The sequence below is a fragment of the Ambystoma mexicanum genome, chromosome 6q, assembly GCF_040938575.1.
Source record: "Ambystoma mexicanum isolate Mex_15411 chromosome 6q, UKY_AmexF1_1, whole genome shotgun sequence".
NCBI lineage: Eukaryota > Metazoa > Chordata > Amphibia > Caudata > Ambystomatidae > Ambystoma > Ambystoma mexicanum.
In genome coordinates, this window is record NC_090937.1 from 87,416,556 (window position 1) to 87,440,749 (window position 24,194).

General features: G+C 45.4%; 1 protein-coding gene across 1 annotated transcript in view; it reads right to left on the reverse strand.

The window, feature by feature from the left end:
- Positions 1-24,194, reverse strand: part of LOC138515796 (all-trans-retinol dehydrogenase [NAD(+)] ADH4-like) — a 176,158-nt gene that overhangs the window by 44,053 nt on the left and 107,911 nt on the right. Inside the window, exons 5-7 of the mRNA XM_069630522.1 lie at positions 22,126-22,357; positions 5,883-6,143; positions 2,338-2,473 (exon numbers count right to left, since the gene is read on the reverse strand). Of these exons, the coding sequence (XP_069486623.1) occupies positions 2,338-2,473; positions 5,883-6,143; positions 22,126-22,357 (629 nt within the window). The remainder of the gene's footprint in view (positions 1-2,337; positions 2,474-5,882; positions 6,144-22,125; positions 22,358-24,194) is intronic.

The following is a 24,194-nucleotide window of genomic DNA, read 5'->3' on the forward strand; positions in this document are numbered from 1 at the left end:
TATTTTGACAATTTATTTCAGTGAAATCTTTAGTCTGAGAATGATCTCGTCCCGGGACATTGATAGGGTTCAGTTTCGTAATCCCGTTAGAACATATTTTTGTATTTTACATCTTAGCTCACAAATTATATTCAATGCCATACTGAAAGAAACTGTGGTCCTCCAACATTCGTATTTTGTATTTTATTGAATTTATATAGCCCTTTACTCCAAAGTGCTTTACATGAGAACAAGTAACATACAGCAAGCATAAGATGACAATTGAATCACAGCTCGAAAACAGTATAAAGAACAATTTACAATATTGCAGAGGTGAGGAGGGAGTAGGGAGGGGCAGAGGTGTGCAAGGGAGTGGTAGATGTTAGAGGAGGTAAGAGTGGGGAAAAGAGGGAATGCGAGAATGTGAGAGGAAGAAGAGAGGAAAAAGTCAGACTAGAAGAGAGCAGGGGGAAGGGAGGAAGGAGATAAATGGGATGGAGAGGGTAAGGAAGAGCAGGAGTAAGAGGTGGGAGGAGAGGGGTAGGGAGGAGGAGAGGAAACATAGGGTGTTAGGGAGGTGAGTGAAAGAGATGAGATTTTAGAGAAGAGCGAAAGGAAGGGTAGGAGGGAGAAGAGCGGATGTGAAGGGGGAGGCGGTTCCAGTGGAAGGGAGCAAGGAGTTGGAAGGAGCGGAAGCGGGAGGGGTGCAGGGTGGTGGAGGAGGAGAGAGTAGGAACAGATTAGCGGAGCAGAGGGAACGATAAGGGGTATAGAAAGTAAGAAGGGAGGAGAGGTAGGGGGCGCAAGACCATAGAGGGATTTTAAGACAAGACAGAGAAACTTGAATTTGAGCTGGGAGTGAAAAGAGAGCCAACCTAGAGAGTTGAGAGAAGATGAGATGAAATCAAGAGGTGAGAGAAGGCATAGGGAGCGGATGGCAAAGTGATAGATGGTTTTAAGAGGGGAGAGATGAGAGGAGGGGAGTCCAAAGAAAAGGGAGGAACAGTAGAAGAGTCTGGAGAAGATGAAGGAGGTACTTAAAAGTTTAGTAGTGTGAAAGGTAAGGAGGGGTCGAACATCTGGGGATTGAGTTAATTGAATTAATTGACAAAGCAGTGTCCATTAACCAATCCTCTAATGTCCACGTGGGAAAAGACATATCGGTCTCTGTAAACAATGGTCGTGGGGTACCCAGACGAGTGGAATTTTCTCAACATGTCAACGCTCAGAAATCCACTGACTGACTAGCTGGCAGGGGATAGTGAAGGTTCTGCAAAGTCTCACGGCACTCAGTAAAATATTTGGCGGGTCTTCTATTTCTCTTGGAATACAAGGTGTCCCGCCCACCTTTCAACTAATAATGGCCGGTGGATATTCTAAAATTGCATAACCTGAGTTTTTACTGGAGACTTGGCTTGCTGAGAGCCCCATTTTAGAGGGCTGCCATGTTTTTGTTGGACCGGCCTGGAAACCTGCTGTGAACACCTTTGGAATGGTCTTTTGGTGGCTATTAAACAATGCCAGGGATTGGTGGTTAATCATCTATCTTCCTCTATGCATGGCGTTTTGTTTGTGGAGGTATTGACAAGTAGCAATAGGGTGTTTTCCCATATCCTCTTGGTCAATATCTATTGGTATCGATGAATTTGTGAGTTGGATACATTTCAGGCCGATTTAGCACAGTTTATTACTGACTGGATGTTTGCTCATGAAAAGGGGCTGATTCTGTTAGCAGGCGACTTAAAGTCATGTTGTCCCTTGATCGACTATGCTGAGGATTTTATGCAACTAATCCTCCCAAGGTCTGGCTTGATGAGCAAAGAACATCGTGGAGCAAAATGGTCCTCTACCATGTTATCATTGGGTCTGCAAATTACAAACAGAGCAATTCCTGGGGATATCCCGAGACATGTGTTCACCCTACCCGCTGATGTAGCCTAGGACCCTAAATGTGTTAATAAGAGGGGTGCAAAAGCCCTTAGGGAAAGCCTAAGTGAATTAAATAGTGTCACAGGTCAGTCTTCTACGTCTTCTGGTTTAATTTTAAGTGAGCTCTCTGGAGCAGTGCTGCTAGTGCAGCAGTATTTAGGAAACCTCAAATTAAAAGGCAAACATCTGATTAAAAAAACTTCACTTTACTAGATGACGCCTTTGTAACAAACAACTCACAAACATTTTCATGAACATTTTTTTGTAGTGGACAGTTGGAAAATATATTTGGTAAAGCAGGTCGCAAGCTGTGCTCTTTTTAACAGATAGATTCCCTGTTTAAAACACACTTTAAATGTGTACTTTATATTTACTTCTTCTTCCGAGAAATTCATATATAGAGAAGACTTCACTAACAACATCTCTTACCTCCAAAGAAAGTGGCCTTCAGTGTACGACCCATGATCAGCTGGAACGGGTCCACGGGGACACCCCGGTCGTCTAATGACACGCCAACAATTGCACACGTTCCCCATCCCACCGTGGTGCATTCAAGAGCTGCCCTCTGAAAGACAGACCAGAGACAGGAGGGGAAACAATGAAGCATGAGCTCTCGGCCTTCAAAGGATAAACACAACACAAAAAAGCTATATCTGTGAGGCAATGAGGCACAGTGTTCACAGGCGAAACACCAAACACAGCAGTGACTCTCTAGGTAAGAAGATGGCAAAGACCTAACCTGGGCAGCATTAAATGGGCTATCCCCAACAAGAGGCCTTTTTTCTTAGAAAATGTTTAGGTGCAAGAAGAGCCTTCGTGATTGCTGTTAAACTATTCAAATCTGTTCCTAAGGTTCATGTTAAAGGATATTTGTACCACGCACTATCACCACCGGAGTGGTCCCCTGGCGCTCTTGCGGCTCTGAAAAAGGGAAGGGGGGGTGAGTTGGTGGGAATAAACTGGAAACGTGCAAGAGAGCAGTGATGTGCTGTTGGCAGCCTCAACCCGGTGGGTCTGTTGGCTGGGCTTCGGGTGTTTTACGGTCGGTAGTCATCATGTGCTGTTGTGCGAGTCTGTGTGTGGTTTGTTTTGTTGCAGTGTAGTGCAGTTTGTGCAGATTTTTGTGTTGTAGGCTTGTGGTTGTGTTTGGTTAGAGTTTGAGAGGTGTATGCAGAGGGTTGAAATTGTTAGTGGATTGGTTAATTGGCATTGATGTACTTGCAATTATGTCTAGGTGTGATGCTTACGATCATTCACCATTCCATCTGAGTGTGGCACTTGCTAATCTTCAATATCCTATCTAGATGTGAGGCAGGCTAGTGATCACGCTTCCATCCAAGTGTGGCACCTGGCAACATTCACAGTTTCATCTAAGTGTGGCGCATGCTAACATTCACACCTCTATCTAGATGTGACGCAGGCTAAAGTTAAGAAATCCGTCTAAGTGTGGCACATGCTAACATTCACAATTTCATTTAAGTGTGGCACATGCTAACATTCATAATCCTATCTAGATGCCACGTGCAAATATCATCCAGGTGCATCCAGGTGCAAATATCCCTAATAATCCCTACCAACTTAATAATTGGGCTCCCCTTGGCCGCCTTTTCCAATTGGTGTGCCTTGGAAGGAGGTCATTGTGAAGTTGGTTGCAATATGCTGTTGGGGGCAGCCATTTTGTCCTCTGTGGGCCTCGTCCTCAAGTGACTGCCGTTCATACTATGCCCCAGTGACTGACCATGCCTTCTTTGTTTGAATGCAAAACTGAAGCGTATATGAGCGAGTCAAGGATCGTGATCAAGTATGATTTGCAATATACATTCCCCCCAAAACTTCCTTGCATAATTCTTCAAACGAGGTAAATTGGATAAAGAAAAATGCTGCACTGTCTAATCTGCAGTCTCTGGAGAGCTTCTGAAAAATGCATTTGGTGGGATGAGAGCCAATTTGAGAGTTTTTTATTTTCCTGTGCTGGCATAGACTTTACAATTGGTATCGGGGAGGGGCGGAGATGGGAAGAGGGAAATTTTTATGAGGCTAATACGTGCTGTTAAAAAATAAATTTGATTAGCTTGATAAAACTGTGCAGGCAGTCTCCATAGTTCTATCTTCTATGGAAACACTTCCCAACTCCTGTCTGTATCCTCTTTTTGATGTTTGGGCTAACACATAGGCACTCAATATGAGTTTAGAGGTTCCCTTCCAAGTATGGCAGTAAGTCCTAGAATTCTTTTGATCACAAGAAATCCGCTGGGCTGGCAGTACCAGATACAGATTTTCAGGAACACCGAACGCGCTATTTCTGAAGTACTGCGTGCATTCTTTTTTTTCATTATTTATTTTTATTGAATTCCCTGCACACTCGCGTTTTGAGGATGCAAATAGATTGTGCACTATAGCCGATTATACTGCTACTGTACAATGGTTTATGATGGCAAAGTGGGTCCTTTTTAGACAATGTTCTGCATTACAATAGAAAGGGCTTGGGAAGGTGACCCTCAGAGGCAAGCAGGGTTTTTCCCCTTCAGTGAAGGGATTCACTTGTGCTTCCATTCACTGCAGGGGGACGGGGGAATAACAGCCTCCCAAAACAGGTAACATTGGAGGAATTGTTGTACTCTATAATGATACAGTATTAACCACGTGAGTTATTACCTAGGAATGCTGCATGAGGTAAATACCTCAACACTTATAATCTTGAAGGCAGTAAAAACGGGCAGTACAGTGGCTGAAGTAGCAAATTATTTTTACTGCTAATGCCAGACTCTTAATGTGGACCTTAGTGTCTGTTATGTGAAGGAACGCGTTTTTGGTTTTCCAACCATGCTTGATTCTTCTATTAGTTAACCATGTTGATTTTAAGGGTTGCTCAAAGGTGAACGCAGGGCCTGATTTACAAAGCAAATTTCCCATCGAAAAAACGCTGTTGTAAATCAGGGTGCTAGAGTCACCTCATCTTAGTCAGGTGAACATTTAAGCATAGAGATGACACACCTTAAAATGGAACCCAGGGCCTAGCCTAGAGAGGACAAAGGGCATGTCAAACTGGGATATTGCGAAGCTAAAAAAAGAACAGTTACCACACTATTAGTGGGCATGGAACAAGAACAGTGAAGAAGGACTTATTCAATGAGCCGAGCAGCTTGCCCCAGCTATCAAGATCTAGGGCTACCCACGGGTAAGAAACACTAGACCCAGAGGACAGTTAGAAATGACAGGAATTGGATAATGTATGCCCTCTCCAAATGTTTAGTTAGCATTTTTGGGACGCTGTACCCGATCATGCTCTTGCATGGTGAGAGAGGGTAGGGTGAGTGAAATATAATTATGCAGGATTAACTTAAGAAGGTGCCCCATGTCATATATATATTCAATTTGATTATTTTCACCTGTAAGTCTATATTTTGGTTATTAATGACTGTTTTACTGGCTTGTTATATGTGTGTGAGGGCTATGGCCGAATAAACGCTTGTCGTGTCTATCTGAGCCTCCAGTACTTCCTGGGGACGGCAACTTTCCCCGTTCTGATACGGGGAGGGCGCAGGAAACACAATGAGTATGGAAGGGTACATGATAGAGCCGGTACTTCTGTGCACTTTATGATCTAATGTGGAAGACGAGGAGCCGCCACGTGGAAGATACATGCAGCCCTCTCTCCCATTGCCCCAGGGCACGCTATGCAATGACATCCTTTTCTTTAGTTATTAATCCAGAAATGTTTATGTGTGATGTTCTGGGTGAGGCAGGGAGGTGAAAAGCAAGATCAAGTGCACATGTAACAGTACATGTACATTCCTCACATTACTACGTGACATGTACTAGGCAAAATATCAACTTATGCTCACATGGAAAGTGTAACAGATATGGAACTGGTCTGTCTTTTTTTATCCAGGGCACTTATCAGTTAGATTAGCTTGAATCTGAATTGCTAGAAAGAGCATGTGGCATCCTGTGTGAGCGAGAAACAGCCTTACCATGACCTCTAGATTACCAATGCACTCAATGGAAAAGTCGACGCCACCGTCAGTGAGTTCTGCGATGACTTTCTGAATGGGCTTGGAGTAGTCCTTGGGGTTAAGGCACTCTGTTGCTCCTAGTTCTTTTGCCTTTGTGAATTTGTCCTTGTTGATGTCAATTCCAATGATACGCTTTGCTCCGGCTGCTTTGCACCCCATGACGGCTGAAAGGCCGACTCCGCCCAATCCAAACACAGCACAGGTGGAGCCTGGTTCAACCTACAGTAAACAAAATACTGTTACTCCAGCAGTTATCAGCCAGCGGCCGTTCATGATATCTAACATTCACGGTTGAAGCTGGAATAAAGTTATTTGTGGTTCTTATGGCCTGTGAGCGATGCATACTTCCAAAGCAACTTCCCGTGGTGCCCTGAGAAGTGGCACATAGACTTATAATACACTGAAAAGATGTACGAGACATTCCCTGGGCTGCAGGTATTTTGCAAAATACAAATTACGTTGTTGAGAATTCAGCAGTGTGATACCAGAAAAAAGAAACCATAAAAACAAAATGGGGCTCATTTTCATTAGTAACCTAACGTGAATCAAAGTCGTAAAAGCATTCAGTGAGGATTTTACATCTTTCATTCATGCCAGGCCACCTTTTCAATCATTTGAATGGCGGAGAGGAGCGGCGGAACGCAACTTGCGTTTCCACTGCCTCCCTTCCTCTCCGCCTTACAAATGCTCATTGATATTCATGTAGGCGCAAATGCTAGAGATCCCCATGGGGTCCACCAGCTTTATGCACCACCATAAAGCAGATGGACGCTGGCAGGCAGCCTGTACAATTACTATTAAACGCTGCCCGACATGCTCGGGCAACATTCACAAGTAAAAGTAAACGTTGCCTGGCATGCTAGCATACCAGTAGTGTTTACTCACTTTGCACAGGCGCAAACGAGTGTACGTCACCATTTGCCCTGCACATTTACACTCTGCCATGCAAATAAAGGACATTTGGTGGAGGGGACCTGGCTACTCCAGAGTGCAAACATACCAGGTCCCCACCTCAAATTAATTGTTGGAGCAATATGACCTCCGATGTGTATGGTATTTTTCCTTCACATTAGTACATACTGGGCCTCATCACGAGTATGGTGGTAAGGCAACAACGGCGCCGGTATTGCTACCGGCACTGTTGCTACCGTACCGCCATACTAGGAGTTCTGCTTGCGGATGCCCTTGCAGCCACCAGGTCTGACCTGGTGGCTGTACCGGCACCCGCAAGCAGAACATGATGGTAGCACCGGTACCATTAGTACCGGTGCTACCACCCTCCCCATTCCCAATGGGAATGGGGAATCATTTTTTCCGGCACCCAGAAAAGGGCAATTACCGGGTCCGGCAATGTCGTAATGACCAGGTAATTGCCCTTTTCTGGGTGCTGGAAAAAAATTAATACCGGCGGCAGCCGTGCCTGTACTACAGGAACGGCTACCGCCAGCCTCGTAATGAGGCCCATTGTATCAATTTCATAAATATTGTATTCATTCCACCAAGCATATGTGCATAAAGCGCCAACAATGCACTCCCTTGCTTTTTGTAATCCTCTTCATGTAATTCAATTTGTTCTGTTTTTTTAGCAGTTTGTGTGACAACTTTGAAATTAATTATCTCTTTCTCACAAAATGATTTGCTTTAAAATGCAGTTGCTCAACCAATGGACTAAAATGGTCACTAATATGATCTTAGAGGCCCTGAGTGATACCTTAACAATATTTACTAAGCTTTTAATAAATGTCGAAGGCGTGGCATCTGTTTAGAAAGTTGCCATGGGCCAGGACTGGCAATCTCACTTCTTTGAGCATGTGTAAACAAAATTGGTTCTGCCCAAAATGAAAGGCAATGGGCCTCATTACAAGCATGGCAGTGGCCGTGCCTGTATGGCAAGCACGGCTATCGCCATGCTCGCTACCGGCCCCGCTACCTGCGATTGGGCAATAACCGACTTATTACGAGTTGAATGGGCGGGTAATTACCCATTCGCGGGTGGCGGTTTTGCCGGGCTCCCGATCCCAATTCTGCCCCGTAGGGGCAGTTGATAACGGTGCCGGTGCAATCACGAGTTCTGCTCGTGGGTGCCGCACAGCCGCCTGCCAGGTAAGACCTGGCGGGCTGTCAGGAACCTGCGAGCAGAACTCGGAATGCAGCGGGACGGTATGAACGGTGCCAGTGTCTTACCGGCACCGTTGATACCGTCACCGCCAGGGTCCTAATGAGGCCCAATGTGTCCAATGACTTCAATGATGGGTTGAAATCAACCTTAAAACAATGCTAAAAAAGACTACACTTGAAGAAAATGTAGCGAGGACACGATGGGTGGGCATGAAAGGCAACAGTGATTCAGTTTTGGCACCATGCACTGAGGTGGGCAGGTTAGCCTGGGTCAGTCACCGTTAGGTATTTTGTTTTGGGGATATGTAGTACCGCTAGCACCAGAAATCCAGTTTCAGAGCACTTGCTAAGTGATGTTACTGAATAGTCGGTTTATCACATGGGCGTTTGCTGGGATTGAAGGACTAAGCTGGCCCGAATGAGGTATCAAACCCATGACCCACAGCCTCGTCCTGGTTCTAAGGTGGAGACATTGCACTTGAGCTATCCTTCCAGTTAAATAGAAATAGTCTGTACTGTCTGAAGACGTACAGAGCTGTACGGTTGGATAAGAGGTAGTTAGGTACATTTGAGGGTAAATGTTAGGTCAAAAAGAGAGTTACGCCCATATAAGGGAACGTTATGTCCACGAGAGGTACTCTTACGTCCAAAGAAAGGACCATTGGGCTGAGAAGATTGTGGAACTGATATTCTCTGAACAAAACTGTTGTGTGCTGTAAGGCAAGCCAAAATGTCTGAAAGGGTAGCCCGCTCGGTTGCAATTTGCAATGTTAGGCCAGCAGTGATGGATTGCTGTTATGGCTGGTGTAATGGGTTAATGTGGAAGGTGATGAAAATATAACATATAACGTTCATTAGTTCAAATCCGTCCATAAAAAAATAAGCTGCGCCTGAGTTGTTTGGCACCATTCAGCATAATCCAAAACTGACTACTACGCATGTGTGTGCCCTTTTTAGGGGTGCTAAACCACCGTCTCATAGACAGTGGCCACGGGGCTCAAAATATACTTTTTTTTACCATGGCAATTGTTCTTTAATTCTATGTATTGGTGTTTGATTTATTTTCTCTTTTTGGTTTTTGAAACATTTCAGAATAAAAATATTTTTGCGACCCAAAAACAGTTGTCATTATAAAATCCTAGCTCTTATCCACTGCTAACCTGGCTGTTCTTTTGCAGGCAATCTCGCCCACAATGAACGAATGGCACTTATCCACGTTTTTGATCTATTTGTAATGCGAATAACATTACAAAAATGTTCAGTAAGTGCTTTGGTGAACAATTTATTTTTCAACTTTCAACACCATCTGAGCCTATGGAAATATCAGGCTGAAACAGTGCTGTGCCTGGCCTGAAAATCTAAGGGTCAATCTGGAAATTCAATATGGTGTCCCACCGTATTGGATGAGTGAAGTAGTTAACCTCCATAAAACAACAGCAAAAGTGATCTTGCTAAGGATACAGTAAAATAAATCCATCCAAGAACCATTCACAGAAATCAATGTTGTCGAATTTTGAACCAGTCATCCTTCCGTTTTTTTGACATGACAATTCTGTCAAGGTAAACAATGCCAAGAACATGAACAGATGCCAGACACAGTTTTATTTTAAATCTGTCAATTTTCCAGGGTTTAGTTTAGCAGACAAAATCGATTTTGACTTGCTTTGGAAAACAGTGTCATTTTACTCTACTTACATTTTTCTCAAAATTAATCAATCTCTTGTGATTGTAAAAGCAGGCAGATTTTATTGTGCATATGTTCTTTTGACAAATTGAACAAGCGCCCTTCATTTTGGCAAGACGGCTCATAACTAAGCATTCAGTTGAAAAGGCATTGTCTGCGTGTTACCTGGAAGTATCAGGATGGTCCTCGATGCATTTCATTGTGCCCACCACACTTGTAAGAGGTGGCATTTTGGTCTGCCAAAATATTTAAATTGATGAGATTGTTTTAAGCCCTTTACCTTTTCAATGACCTCCTCGAATTTCGCCGGTTATGGTTCTTAAAGCATGACCTTGTGAACACGTTGTGCTCACTGGCAAAGAAAATACACTTTTGCAAACATTATTACAATCCATTTGGGCTTTAATTTGTGTAGGCCTTCAAAACAATAGTAAAACTCGGCATATCTAGTCTGGGGTAAAATAGTCAAACTCAACATACCCAGTGTGCGGTACAATATTAAAACTCGACATGTCCCGAGTTGGGTAAAATAGTAAAACTCGACAGACCCGGCTTGGGGTACAATATTAAAACTCGACATGTCCCGAGTTGGGTAAAATAGTAAAACTCGACAGACCCGGTTTAGGGTACAATATTAAAACTCGACATGTCCCGAGTCGGGTAAAATAGCAATACTCGACATTATTAAAAGTCAACGTGCCCAGACTGGGGTAAAATAGTAAAAACTCGATATACCCAGTCTGGGGTACAATATTAAACCTCAACGTGCCCAGACTGGGGTACAGTAGTCAAACTCGACATATCCATTCTGGGTTACACTATTTTTTTTGTTGCTCATGTCATGTAGGAACTGTGAGTACATGCGTGCCATTTGTGATGTCATATGTGATGTCTTGAAATGTGCATGGCGGTGGTTGAGAAATTGTTGTTTTAGGAACCATAACTGGCACATTTCTGAGGTTTTGAAGTTTTATGCTGCAACTGTAACGTCCTTCCAACTAAAATTATTTCAGTTAATTTCAATGTTTTTACTGCAGTAGGTTAACCATAAGTGGACTTAAAAAACGGTTTTCAGTTCTTTTTTATTGTTTCACATCTTTTATTGTCGTTTTAAACACAAAACAACAACAAAGCAAAACCCACAAAGCGATAGGCCACACAAATATGTGTACACAGTGAACATGTTCACGTTTCAAATTCATGCTGGTCTGTCTCCAATGGGCCTCTTAATAGCTGGGGGAGGGGTTCAATTGATGTCAACAGTCCATCTAATGGATATCTCAACAAGTAGGTCTCTAGGAGCATACATGTAGCTCTTCTCATTATTTACAAAATCAACCCCATGAACTATGAAGATGCTGACACCCTCCTCTAACTATTTAAGTCTTGTTCCAGGGTCCGGAACAGCAGAGTCCTTTGAAACCACTAGCCAGCTGAGCCCCTTACCAGTTCTACATTTATTATCTGCCACCACCCTCCCCCTCTTACAAGAGAGATGTCTAAAGAATGTTACTAAATGCTTCCATCAACATCAACAACTGTTATGCAGCACATAATTGCTCCCACATGCCCTCAAGCCTTGCCTATGTCAGAATTAACTTTCGCTGGAATCATATTCAATAATTCTACAGCTTTCTCAACATCCCAAAATATATATTATTTTCCCTTCCGTTTGACTCAGCATAGCTGGGTGAAATAGTCCCGCTCCTATTCCCCAGGCTAGGAAAGTTTACTTGAGTGTGTTCATTCTTCTTCTTTTCCTTTCCTTCACAGGAGCCAGATCTGGGAAGAGGAAGATCTTATGCTGTTGCAATTCCACCTTCCCTTGTGCAATGGCCGCCTTCATAATTCTCTCTCCATCCTGAACATGTGCCAACTTAACAATTGAGAGGTCTGCCCAATTTCAATCTCTGGAACCTGTCTGAGACGCTCATGTAGTACATATGCATGAACAATAGGATCATTTGTCACCTCAAGGACAAGCAACTCAGGAGTCCAAGTTGGCAGGAAGGAGATCGATCATCTCCCGGGGCCCCAGATGTGAGGCCAATGACCCCAATTTGTTTTGCTCACAGGATATTCTCCAGGTACTTCTGGTTACTCTTCATGGGATTATTGCCTTAGATTCCTGCCTCCATTTCCTTCCCCACCTGCTTTAATGTTGGTACTGTTCAGGAACAGTGCTGGTCTAACTCAATGGTTGTATGCCCAAGGTTACAAGTTCTGGACTCTAATTGGGCAACTTTCCCATTAAGTTTAGTGAATTTACACTCACGTCGAGACATTTTTCAGTTTGACTCAAAACTGGTAATAGAGGGTCACTTGAAGGTGGGGACGCTCTGGACGACTCGTGGCCAGGCTGCCTGACCAATGAACACTGTGGTGCAAAAAAGACAGAATGAACAGGCTTATTATTATTATTTTCTTTTCCCCAGTTGCCATTGCTGTTGTATGTAATATGTAGGAGCAAACAATGGGCACCAGTGTTGTTTTACTGCGGTGGGATTCTAATGTTGTGCACTGTAACTGGGAAAGGAGGAAGTTCCGTCCCAACAACCGTGCTCTACACATGTCTTTTGCAACATCTGCTCTTGCTTTCTCGCCTACGTGCTTCCAATGGATGGTTTTGTTAAGTTTCCCCACAATAAACATCACCACTTTCATTCCAGCTTCACTATTACAATGGGCATTGAGTACAATCAACCATAGTTTAAATGACAAAGAAATCGGATGGATTTGGATCACTTCTGTGGCTCCTGCGTGCCTCTGTTGCCACTTTCCAGCAGTAGGGCACAGACCTCCTTCAGACAGTGATCCTCCACTGAAGGGGACCCGCTTCTCCTCTTTCTCATCTCAGCAGCTGCGGGTGAGCACTTCCACGGCTGACCTGGTTGGTAAGGAATCATGCAACCACACCCATTTGAATAACCAGGGTGTCTCACAGTGTCTCTCCATCCCCCTCCAGTCACAGCCTATTGTGCACAGAGCGCAAACAGGCCCACAAGGATGGGCGAGGGCACTAGGGCAGCTCCGACTTGCTCAGCGCCCCAGTTAAACTCCAAGCCCCCACCCTACTGTAAATGGGGGATTCAGGAGTCCCTTTCCCAGTTTTCCTATGGCTCTGTCCCTAGGTAGAGGATCAGCTGAGAACTATGTCTTCACATTAGATGGACCATACAGGAAATGCAGCCATCTTGCTTGGCGGCCAAGCCATCATCAAATTCCTTTTTTTTTTTTAAATGGTGTATGCTAACATGTCCACAGAGGCCAGTGGGCATGGTCTGTAGAAATTACAAGTGAGCCCTTCAGCTGGGCCTGGCCATTGCGTATTACCCTGGCACCACCAAGCACCACTGGTCATGTGGACATTTTGACTCGGTCATGATCTTCGACTATGTTCCTGCCTCCTGCAAGCCACTATTGTGTCTGTGGGTCATGACCTGCAGCCAGGTCATGTTGATGTCATCTGTCTATGTCATGGGCTCCTCTAAGAGCCGAAAATGCCCCATGGGCATTCCCAATGGACACTTAGCGCGGAGTATGTCTTTTGGCCATCCCCATGGCATCTAAAAGCCATCCATTGTGCCCACTGGGGTACACCAAGTTCTGTTTGCAGGCCATGCATATACCCAACTCAGACCAGACTCAATTCCCCAGGTCTCCAAGTTGTGCCTGTGTGCCTACTCAGACCTGGCTCAGATCAAAGGAGGGGGCTACAAGCCCTGAGCTAGGCCCAAGGACTACAAACGACCCAGATCAGACTCAGACAGGAACCCATGTGCCCCAGGCAGGGTACACAGGCCAACGAAGACCTGACTTATAATGTGGGTCCCAAGCCAGGTCCATCAGCCCACACCAAGCTGTCTCATACCCAGGTGCTCCAAGTCAGGTACACAAACCAATACAGACCTGGCACAGAACTCCTCAAGCCCTATCAGTCACAACTGACCTACCTTTCTTGATGTTGGGGGCATATTGCACCTCTGGTGCTCAAAATGGCGGAGAGAGTTCAGAGGGCTGAAGTATGCCCCTTTTTGGTAGTTGTACATGGTGGCTTTTGTTGGCGTACCCCAAAAACCCACAGGCCACAATAGTGGCAATTTAGACAAGGCTCCCAACCAGACTGAATGGCTCTTATTCAAGTAAACATTCAGATGCAGACACCGGGGTCAGAACAGTCCCTGAATTGCTCTGTGGAAGGTTCACTACCTCCATTTTGGAAATATTTACCACATTTCAAGGTATTTCGAAAAAATCACTGGACGGATTTTCACTAAGCGGAGCAAAGCATGGGAACGGGCCCCGGTGCAAGATGCACCTGCACGTTTGATGTAAATATGTCCAGTGTTTGTTGATGTATGTGATAGCAAATATGCCCCCCCCCCATTTAAGTTTGAATGGAAAAACACCATTTGGGACCCCATTTATAAATTTCATCTCCTTGCCAGAACGTATTGAAACTTTCCAAACAAATTCAGAGTTGGATGTATATTTTTTTAACATTTCTGCAGTTTCATCAATCAACACCAAATGTATAGGCATCTTACAAAGTTCTTTTATTGCTTGTGCAGAACTCAACAATACAGAGTATTTATTGCTGAATCTGTGCTCTATTCATCCTAGGAGCAAAAAGCCCACTTTTCCTATATATTTATATTTATGTCTTTAGTGGCACTTAAAGGGCTAGTGGGAGTCTCCCACAAATTCGATTTTTAGTCACTTTTTCCCAGAAAATAGGCAACAACTGTGAGCACCTGAACTGTTCTTAGTCGTTAAGTACTAACCCCACCACACCCTCGCTGGACTCAGTATTTATCAACTGTTTGCTGGACCTATAATCAGTAGCACTGTGTACTCTTGTGTCACCTAACCTGTGCTGCTTAAGTATTGACCATTTTATGAAATTAAATATTTGGCTAAGATTAGATGTCATGAGTTGATAAAGGCATGTGCCATTTTTTTCATGGTAATCCCCTGCCTTTTACTGCCCCTGAAAAGGTCACTTAAGAAAATAGCAATTGCCACAGAGGTAGTCCAATTAACTTTAATTGGACAGGACTGGGAACGCGAAGGCGAGTGTGCAAGCTTTCTGATGAATCAAACGCAATGCCACAAGATGCTGGGTTTACTAAGGAGAATTCAGCAATGTGGGATTCACAGCAGAGCTGCGCCCGGTAGGATAAAAAATAAGCCCAGGCGGGATCAAACAAGTGGTCACATTTTCGAATACCAGTGTTTCATGCCTCTCACCACACACTATTTGGGAAGGTTGTGGAGCGACAATGCATGGGTGAAAACTGGGAAATACAGATTTACAGTTATATTTGCTTCATGTATAAAAACACAAAGACAATAGCAAAGTACCTTATTCTCTACAGACACAAAACACCCACACCGCCCATGAAAAAGTCACACACAGAATTGTTGGTTCTTTAGGCAGTGGCTGAATGCCCAATGTCTAACTGACCACATCACTCCTGGTAATTAACCGAAACCTGTAGCACCTCGAACATCAAGATCTCCCAGTGTCAACCCCTGGACTACACTCGTGTAGCCATGGGGTCCAGCTGCACCACTGAAGTCGAGATTTGGTGGGTCCAAGGACAGGTTCACTGTCACTGCCAGTAGATGTCATTAGATTGAGTCTCAATATGTTTTCATTTTTAGGCAGACTTTCCAGCACTAGCAGAACTGCCCCCATGCTTGGGGAACTGATGCACAAAAACCAGTCCAAGAGCGAAGTGCTGCTGGCAGAGAGAGCTGGATAACACTGGCCTGCTAGGTTGGAGCTAGCAGCAAAAGCAGTAGTGAGGACAGTTTTGGCAAAGGGCACCCTGATTGCATCAGGGTCTGAACTAGAGACAGAAGTGTGGGCCAATGAAGGGCACACTCAGAGCATGGGGGACCGGCCTACAGGCAGTAAAGGGACAAACGTAGTGCGGAGGGTGTACTCAGACCCCAGGGTGCATAACTGCATGCAATGTAGGCCGTGAGATGGGGCTGATCCATTGATGGACACAATTAGTTTGTGGCAGACTGTACTACACCCAGTTAAGTGCCAGAGAAAATGCAGGGAACTCTTGTAATGAATGTGTACTGACGGAGAGGGGACGGTGCAGATGAAGGGTGTGCTCAGTGCACTGAGCAATACACGAGAGCAAGACTCTATGAAGAGGGGGAGGAATTTATACCAGTCTGCTAGGAGGGCAGATTTACACAGGGACTAAATTGGAAGGAAGTACGCAAGGAACACGCCCTACACGAAGCCGGCATCAGCACTGTGTGCAGCATCGGCAGCTGCCACCTGAGCTGCCATCCTCACCATAACAACACCTGTAGGCATTACAAAATACACATGATGCGTTAGATAGCACCCCAGCAGAGAAACAACAAGGAGAGTGTGCCGACAACCATGAATAAGCGCTGAAGAGCCAAACCACGCCCCCAAACTCGCCCAAACACTCAGCAGAGCCGTGCCAGCTAACAGAGGGCTTACTGTGGAAAGGCAGAACCGCCCACGTAGGGCAGGAGAGGCAACCCGTTTGTGCACAAGAAACACGGAACAATCAACTAGCAACAATACATTATACTGGCTCGGCACAACCCCCAAGAGAGAACGACTTGCTCCCAGTCCAGGGAAGGCTCTGCTGACCAGATAGAGACCAGGCACTAGGTACAAACACACCCAGTAGAGGGAGCAAGGAACTTTCAAACAATATAACTAACACTGAACACCAGGTAACCCACTCTACTGTCTCAACCAGCCCCAAACCCTGCCTACAGCCTGCAAAGCAGCGACAACCCCCAGTCATCATGGCGGAGGATCCATATGCCTCGCCACGAGAGCAGGTCCCCAAGGAACCCTCCCTGACAACAGCACTTGGCTAGACTCACCTCAGGAGACTTTCATGAAGCCTTTCGATCCATATGGGCCTGGAGCTGTGGCTACAACAGTTCAAACTTAACACAAAGTAATGCAAGGCCTCAGAACCTTGCAGTGAGATTATTCAACACCTTACCCAACAGGGGCACTGAGGATGACTATGATACAACAAAGATGGTGCTAACCAGGAAGTTCAAGCCGTAACTCAACCCAGACTTTAAAAGGTTTCAAATAAGCCAAGCCCGCCAACGGCCGAATGAAAAGATCGATGATTTCCACAGCCGGCTGTGAGAAATGGCGAAAGGGTGCGACTTCCCAGATGAAAAGTCTGTAGTTCGCCAGCAGGTAATACATGGACTCTCGTCAAAGAAGCTCCGCAGGGTGATACTGTCAGAAACAAACCTCCCACTAGAATCCATACTTACCATGGGACATCGATGGAAACAGACAGAGTCACAATTAGCCGCACTGGAGACCATGATCAGCCGACTGCCACTAGACTCTGAGAACCGGGAAAACAGCGCAGCTCTGTAAACACCCTCGGAAAAGGATGAGACAAGCCTGCCCGAAGCCAACACGATCAGAGTCTTGCAAGTGGTGCGGAGGACCCTGGCACAGAGAGGAACCGTGCCCAACAATAGGAGTTACCTGCCGCAAATGTGGAAAACTCAATAATTTCCCAGCAGAATGCCTTAGCTCCAACCCCCTCGGCCAACCTGTCCGCAGGACCACAGGACAGCCGGGGTACCGACACAGAAACTCCCACTGTGAGAACAAGCATGACAGTGCTCACGGCAGCAGACACCCCATGAAGCAACACCAACGGAGAGACAGAGGACGAGCACGAGCACGAGCAGTGGACGCAAACAACGAAGACAACAGCGGCGAAGAAGAGCACTCAGACGGTGAGTCGTCTGCCAACAGATCATCACAACACCAGAAACCGTGGAGAGAACGAGTGCACATAATGTCGGACATAAAACCACACTACAGCAAGAAAAAATGAGGAAAGAACACCCATCCAACATACATGATGATGGCTGATGGCAAACCCACACAAATGATGATTGACACGGGTGCCACCGTCAATGTGATGCCCGCAGTCTGCTATGAGAAGCTCTGTCCACGTCCGCCACTACAACACAAGTCGATACAGCTGTACGCCTATGGGTGCAAGAAACCCTTGCCAGTGAAGGGCGTCTTCAAGACAGAGTTTGCATACGAAGGAGAAAGACGCAAATCATGCATCCATGTCTTTGATGAGTGTTAGGAAGTGACTTGCAGGCTTTCTTGGTTACATCTTAGGTTTATTACAGGAACTTAAGGACATGGTTACAGGAAGGATAAATACATGAGAGTTTGGACTATATCAGCACTAGCCCCATCACCCAGGCAGGGGAGCTCTAACTGCCTCAGTATGGAACCCTCAGATAAACATTCCACCATCCACACAGTGACATTCCATGTGACATCACAGGCTCACAGCAAGACAGCAATACACAGACAGCCACTACATAACACATCTCCTTCCCTTACCAGACACACACACATACAGGAGGTCACTACACAACACATCTCCTTCCCTTACCAGACACACACACAGAAGGTAACTACACAACACATCTCCTTGCCTTACCAGACACACCCACACACAGAGGCAAAGCAATACAGAATTCCAAATAGACACAGCCTATCAGGTGTAACCAGATCAGTCAATACATTCAAATACCACAGATCACCATGGGATACTGGCCAGACATCCCAAATCCATCTGCGTATCCGGCAATTGACTACTGATGACCCAAAACAGCATTACAAGAGTACCATGTCAAACAGACTGTCTGGGGAAAGCGCAGTCTTTGGCACAGCAACATATAGAAAAAATATAGAAAAAATATCACAAAAAGAAGGCGCTACCTCCTTTCAATATTTGTGGAAACAATCCAACGTGACACTAATCTACTTTGATACCAGCCCTACTCCGTACTGGCAGAGGCGCTACCTCTCGCACAACAAAATGTTCCACAAGCCGGAGGATCTACCTCCCTCACGTACACTTGGGTCCATGCACACCAGAGGCGCAGCCTCTCTCCACTACAATTCTTCGCATACAAACTGGAGGCGCTACCTCCATCAAACACCCTAGTGACACGCACATCAGAGGCGCTACCTCACTTCAGTACCATTTTTGCCACTTTAACCGGAGGCGCTACCTCCCTCAAATACCAATTCAGCCACACTCACCAGAGGCGCTACCTCTCTCAATCGTGACCCACATACCAGAGGCGCTACCTCGAAGTACTACTAAAATGTCACTCACACCAGAGGCGCTACCTCCCTCAAACCCCCTAGTGACACGCACATCAGAGGCGCTACCTAACTTCAGTACCAACTTTGCCACACTAACCGGAGGCGCTACCTCCCTCAAATACCAATTGAGCCACACTCACCAGGGGCGCTACCTCTCTCAATCTTGACCCACATACCAGAGGCGCTACCTCTAAGTACTACTACAATGTCACTCACACCAGAGGCGCTACCTCATGCTAATACCAATCGTGACACAAACACAACAGAGGCGCTACTTCTCATTATAACCACAGTGTCACCTACACCAAAGGCGCTACCTCTGAGTGACAACCTGCCTCATATTACCTTCATGCCTTTCTTTGTGCATCCATTACACAGTCAACCTTAACTCAGGCATAAGATATTTTGCATTACACAGCTTTTAAATGTATTGTTATGACTGTAGTATAATGTAAATGCAACTCAAAACTTTAGAACAGCATACGTTTCAACATCTCTGCCCTAAAAGTCCATTGCCAGGTTATGACCCTAAACTGACTTGTGTAGTCCTACAAGTCCATGGCCATTTTATGACCCTAAGTAGGACCACAACATACCTAAAAGTCCATACTGGTCTCTAACCCCACCTAAAATGCCTCAAAAACGTTAGTGCTAGTGCATATTTTCATAATAACCTCAGTACACATCCTGTTAAACACCCAAAGCACATGTAATAAGGTCTATAACCCTTGTTGTCATTTGCAACGCACCCTAAAATGCCTCAAAATGATTAAATCTAGCACTCTCATCCAGCACTCCAATCCTCAAAATTGGACATCTCCTTTTTACTCTATAATGCAAACAACTTCAAAACTATATCGTCCATGAAGTGTCCAAAATGTCCATCCTGAAAATCCACAAAAAAAAAATGCTCTATACATCACATAAAACTTACTTTTCCACACCAATGACCCTGAATCTTAAATATATTATCCATGTCACATAAACTTCTATATGACTTCATCCACAAACTATCTACACCCGCAGTCATTCTTCACATCTTAACAGCGATAACTGCGCCGCAGTGCATTTCAGATGGACATTATAGCTAGCAAAACAAAATTCACAAAAGGATATATTAATTTTCAGGGACTCAGGTCTTCCTTCTTCGCTCTCGTGCACGAACGAGACGCATTCCACCCTTGTTCATGGACGTGACGCATTTCTAATTGTCTCTCTGTCCATGTGGGAAAAAATCGCAGTGCGACGAGATAGTTCTGCAGCAACACGAATTCAGCCACAGGACAGAGTAAAACGCACTCTTGCTCGAGTCCTTCAACTGACGTAACCAATCTGCCTCGCAATGGACAGTGTCTTCCTTCCCTACAGAGACTCTCTTCCACAGATCCACTTCCATTTGGACATCTGCGCCAAGTCATTATATCCTTCTACCGGCTACCGGCGCCACTTCCCCCACTCCACGGGAATGTATAGATTTACACGGGCCAACTTTCACACAAACGGCCTCGCTATCCGCAGATCTGGACGTCAGCACGTCTTGAACCACGTTCTAACAGGTTCTTTACTCGAAACTTCACTACAATGCTCTTCATACAGACGGGGAGCGTCGTAACTTGATATGGACATTCACCAGTTCCAATTCCATCAGCATGACACGCATTTGTCCACCAACTCCTGCCGCGTACTCTGTGACGCCATCAGTCACACCGCTACAATGGAGCAGTACGGACCTCCTCCAGCCAACCGTCACCCAGCCGGGACATTCGCTGTGGCTGGCCAACTCCATTCCCTCAGACAATCAAGGTAGATTTAAAGCTTCCTGCACACACTGGCGCTCCTGGTATGAGTGATCTCATTTCCCCACAATAAGACACCCTTCTCTGGGGCACCCATACAAGCCTCAGACTGCCGGGTTAGCTTTACACTTCATTTTCACGTTACAAAATAAGCAGCCTTCATTTGCAGCTGCAAACATCTTCCGGGATTGTGACAATGCCCTTGTCTACACATCCATTGCTAGGGGCTTCACATATTACAGGGGCGCCTGTAATGGGACTTCCTTGCTCCTCCCCCCTGGCCCTGGGTGATGGGTCTCTTACTTGTATGTGGGGGCAGTGCTGACCACCACTTTGTCCTCCTCTCTCCTGCACCCCCCCGCAGCAGGCTCCTTCAGGCTTCAACTTCTTCTTATTCTGCGGGATTCATCTTTGAAGACATCCTCGTCGCCATTGTTAGGAAGTGACTTGCAGGCTTTCTTGGTTACATCTTAGGTTTATTACAGGAACTTAAGGACATGGTTATAGGAAGGATAAATACATGAGAGTTTGGACTATATCAGCACTGGCCCCATCACCCAGGCAGGGGAGCTCTAACTGCCTCAGTATGGAACCCTCAGATAAACATTCCACCATCCACACAGTGACATTCCATGTGACATCACAGGCTCACAGTAAGACAGCTTTACACAGACAGCCACTACATAACACATCTCCTTCCCTTACCAGACACACACACATACAGGAGGTCACTACACAACAATGAGGCTATCAAAACACTTCTCAGCTGTAAAACAGCGGAAAGACTAAAGCCGATCCACTTTGCATTTAAAAGACGCACCAGAGGAATTGAGCACCCCCTAGAAAAACATGCAAAACTATTCCAGGGCACTGGGTGCCTGAAATAGAGCGGTTGGAAACAGAGGATTTTGTTTGCCGCCAAAAGCCTGTCAGTTGAGAGCCATGACTCATAAGGAGGAATGATGGCCCACTGGATAAGGCTTGCCAGTTTCGATGCGTAGAAGCCGTTTTTTACTGTGAGAAAAGCAGACGAAAATGGCGCCAATTTCACTCTGCAAGGGCTAATTTGGCCAATCCCTACCACTGGTTTCGCAACAAGGACAGATAATGGCCTCCATCCTGACGATTTCAAGTGAAAAACACAACTTATTTTTACAAACGTCGAAAATATAGGATCAATTAAGCTTACAGTGCAAGTCGCGTTGCACTGTGGTTACTTTGCAAAACCACATGTTTTCAGTACTACGTTTCTGGACCCACACTTGTGCAGCTGCAATTTCTTTAAAAGTCTGGTTGCACGTGCACAGCAAACCATGGGGGGAATACATTTTTCAGGATCTCCCCCAGCTTCAGCAATCTGAGGTGCGCTATTACTTTCAAAACACACTGCGTCACTGTTCTATGCATTACCTTGGCAGTGTTGATTGCAGCCCCGTAGCCGGTGGAGAACCCACAGCCAATCAGACACACTTTATCCAGAGGGGCTGCGTCGTCAATTTTGGCCACGGATGTCTCAGCGGCCACTGTGTACTGCGAGAAGGTGCTGGTGCCCATGAAGTGGTAAATCTGCTTGCCCTTGCAGGTGAAGCGGCTGGTGTTGTCGGCCATCAGGTCTTGGTCAGAGATTGCAGTTTTGATTTTGCTATTGAGAAGTCAAAAGCTCAAAGAAGTCAGCAGCGATATGGAACAAAAGCGCTTCGAGGCGATACAAATGGGAAAAGGCGCTATATAAATGACTACTACAATACAACACAATTTGGAACAAACTGAAGCAGAATTTTGACATGATCTGTGAAAAGTTGCAATGACTTCATTGGGATGAAAATGTATGAGTTCATCACTGTCATGTACTGATTGGTAGATAAAGGAATGCCAAGTACCAATCATAAATATTTCATGACTATAAGGATAGAATGATATACTGAGAAACTGCAGTTAGATGGTCTGCTTAACAGTCTAGCATTCAAATTAACAACAAACAAGAAGTTGCAATGGCGGGAGGATCGTAAATAAATATTTAAAAGTTGCAGGGTTAAATTCCTTCAACATGAGGCACACCTTTTTACAACTAATTACAACACTTTGAATGATCGTGCGCTGCATTTTGATGAGCGCTGTGGTACTCTGCTACATCGGCCATTGTCTCCCCAGTGGATGAGCAATCACCCTCTTTGCTCATTTTCTACTATATCCTTGTATTAAACGTGCATTCTCTCTTCCTGACGCCATGTTCCACCCCCTCAATATTCCCCAATGTGTCTTCGAACACTCTCTCTGGTAAACACTGTCCCTCCCAGGTCAATGTGTCTGTGATGCAGCCAACATCTTTTCATTAACCTTCAGAGTTTCCACAAAGCCGGGGGCCTCACCTCAGATTGCCAGGGCTAAAACGGGTTAGCCCAGAGTTCCCAGGACTTGGGGGTGGGAGGCCGTAGGAAGGACGAGAAATGAGAAATGCGACATAAGAGTGGTGCGATCTCAAAGTTGTCTTTATTTCTTGGTAAGCCCAGCAAGAGGTGTGGGCAAAGGCCTACAAGAACCATGGGAAAGTCTACAAATGAAAACAAAACAGTAAATGAAACGGTCAGGGATGGGACAACACAGAGTGGTGGGTGGGGTATTCCAAGTGGAACCAGTAACAGGCATGAGGCTTCCACAAAATAATCCAGTTTGTAACCTACAGGGGTGGGCTGGGGCATACAGGTGGCCCTGGCTCTTATGAAAAAGTGGGCAACAGCATCTGTTTCTTTAGTGGTACCCCCGGAGGGCGGGAGGAGACTTTCAGGAAAATGTGTTGCAAATGGTGCTTTATAAAGAATATTTGTTCAGCAACACTAGGCAAACAACTAGCTATGCAGTGAAATAACACATACTGTCCAATTTTGGCCAAAAAGTTGGCCCACACAAGTATGATGAGCATGCCCTTCGGACATTGCCCCATATGCCAGTCCGATCCCGCTGGTGTATCCTGGCGTATCCTTTACAAATCCCTTCCCCTTCAGAGACACCTTAAGCTACAAAACAATTTCCAAAGAGGCGGCCAACAAAAAATCCAAACCTTGTTTTAGCAAGTCCTTAGTTTCCTGGCTAACCCTATGTTTAAACGTTAAGTTCGAAATCTCTGGCCAACAAAAGAGTTCCAAACGTATTCTAAAAATGTCTAACCTCACTCTATGAAATAAGAAGTAACTCAAAGAAGGTTATCCCGGGATGCTCCTATGCATTACTCACAGTTTGACCTTTCCCTGGTCTTCCGGCTTTCACAATGCACCTTTTGGCCTCTGCCAGCCTTTTTTGCCCCAGAATTCAATTCTAGGCCTTTCCGCCGTCTTTTTATTGGCTTGTCCTGCCAGGTTTCTTCAACACGTCTTACTGCACTGTTGGACCTCTCCCTAAAATCCAGTTTTTCATATCACCACAGAGGTCTTTCCTACACCTCTTGACTCTCAACATTCAGGCTAGATCTCCCCCAGGTCGCA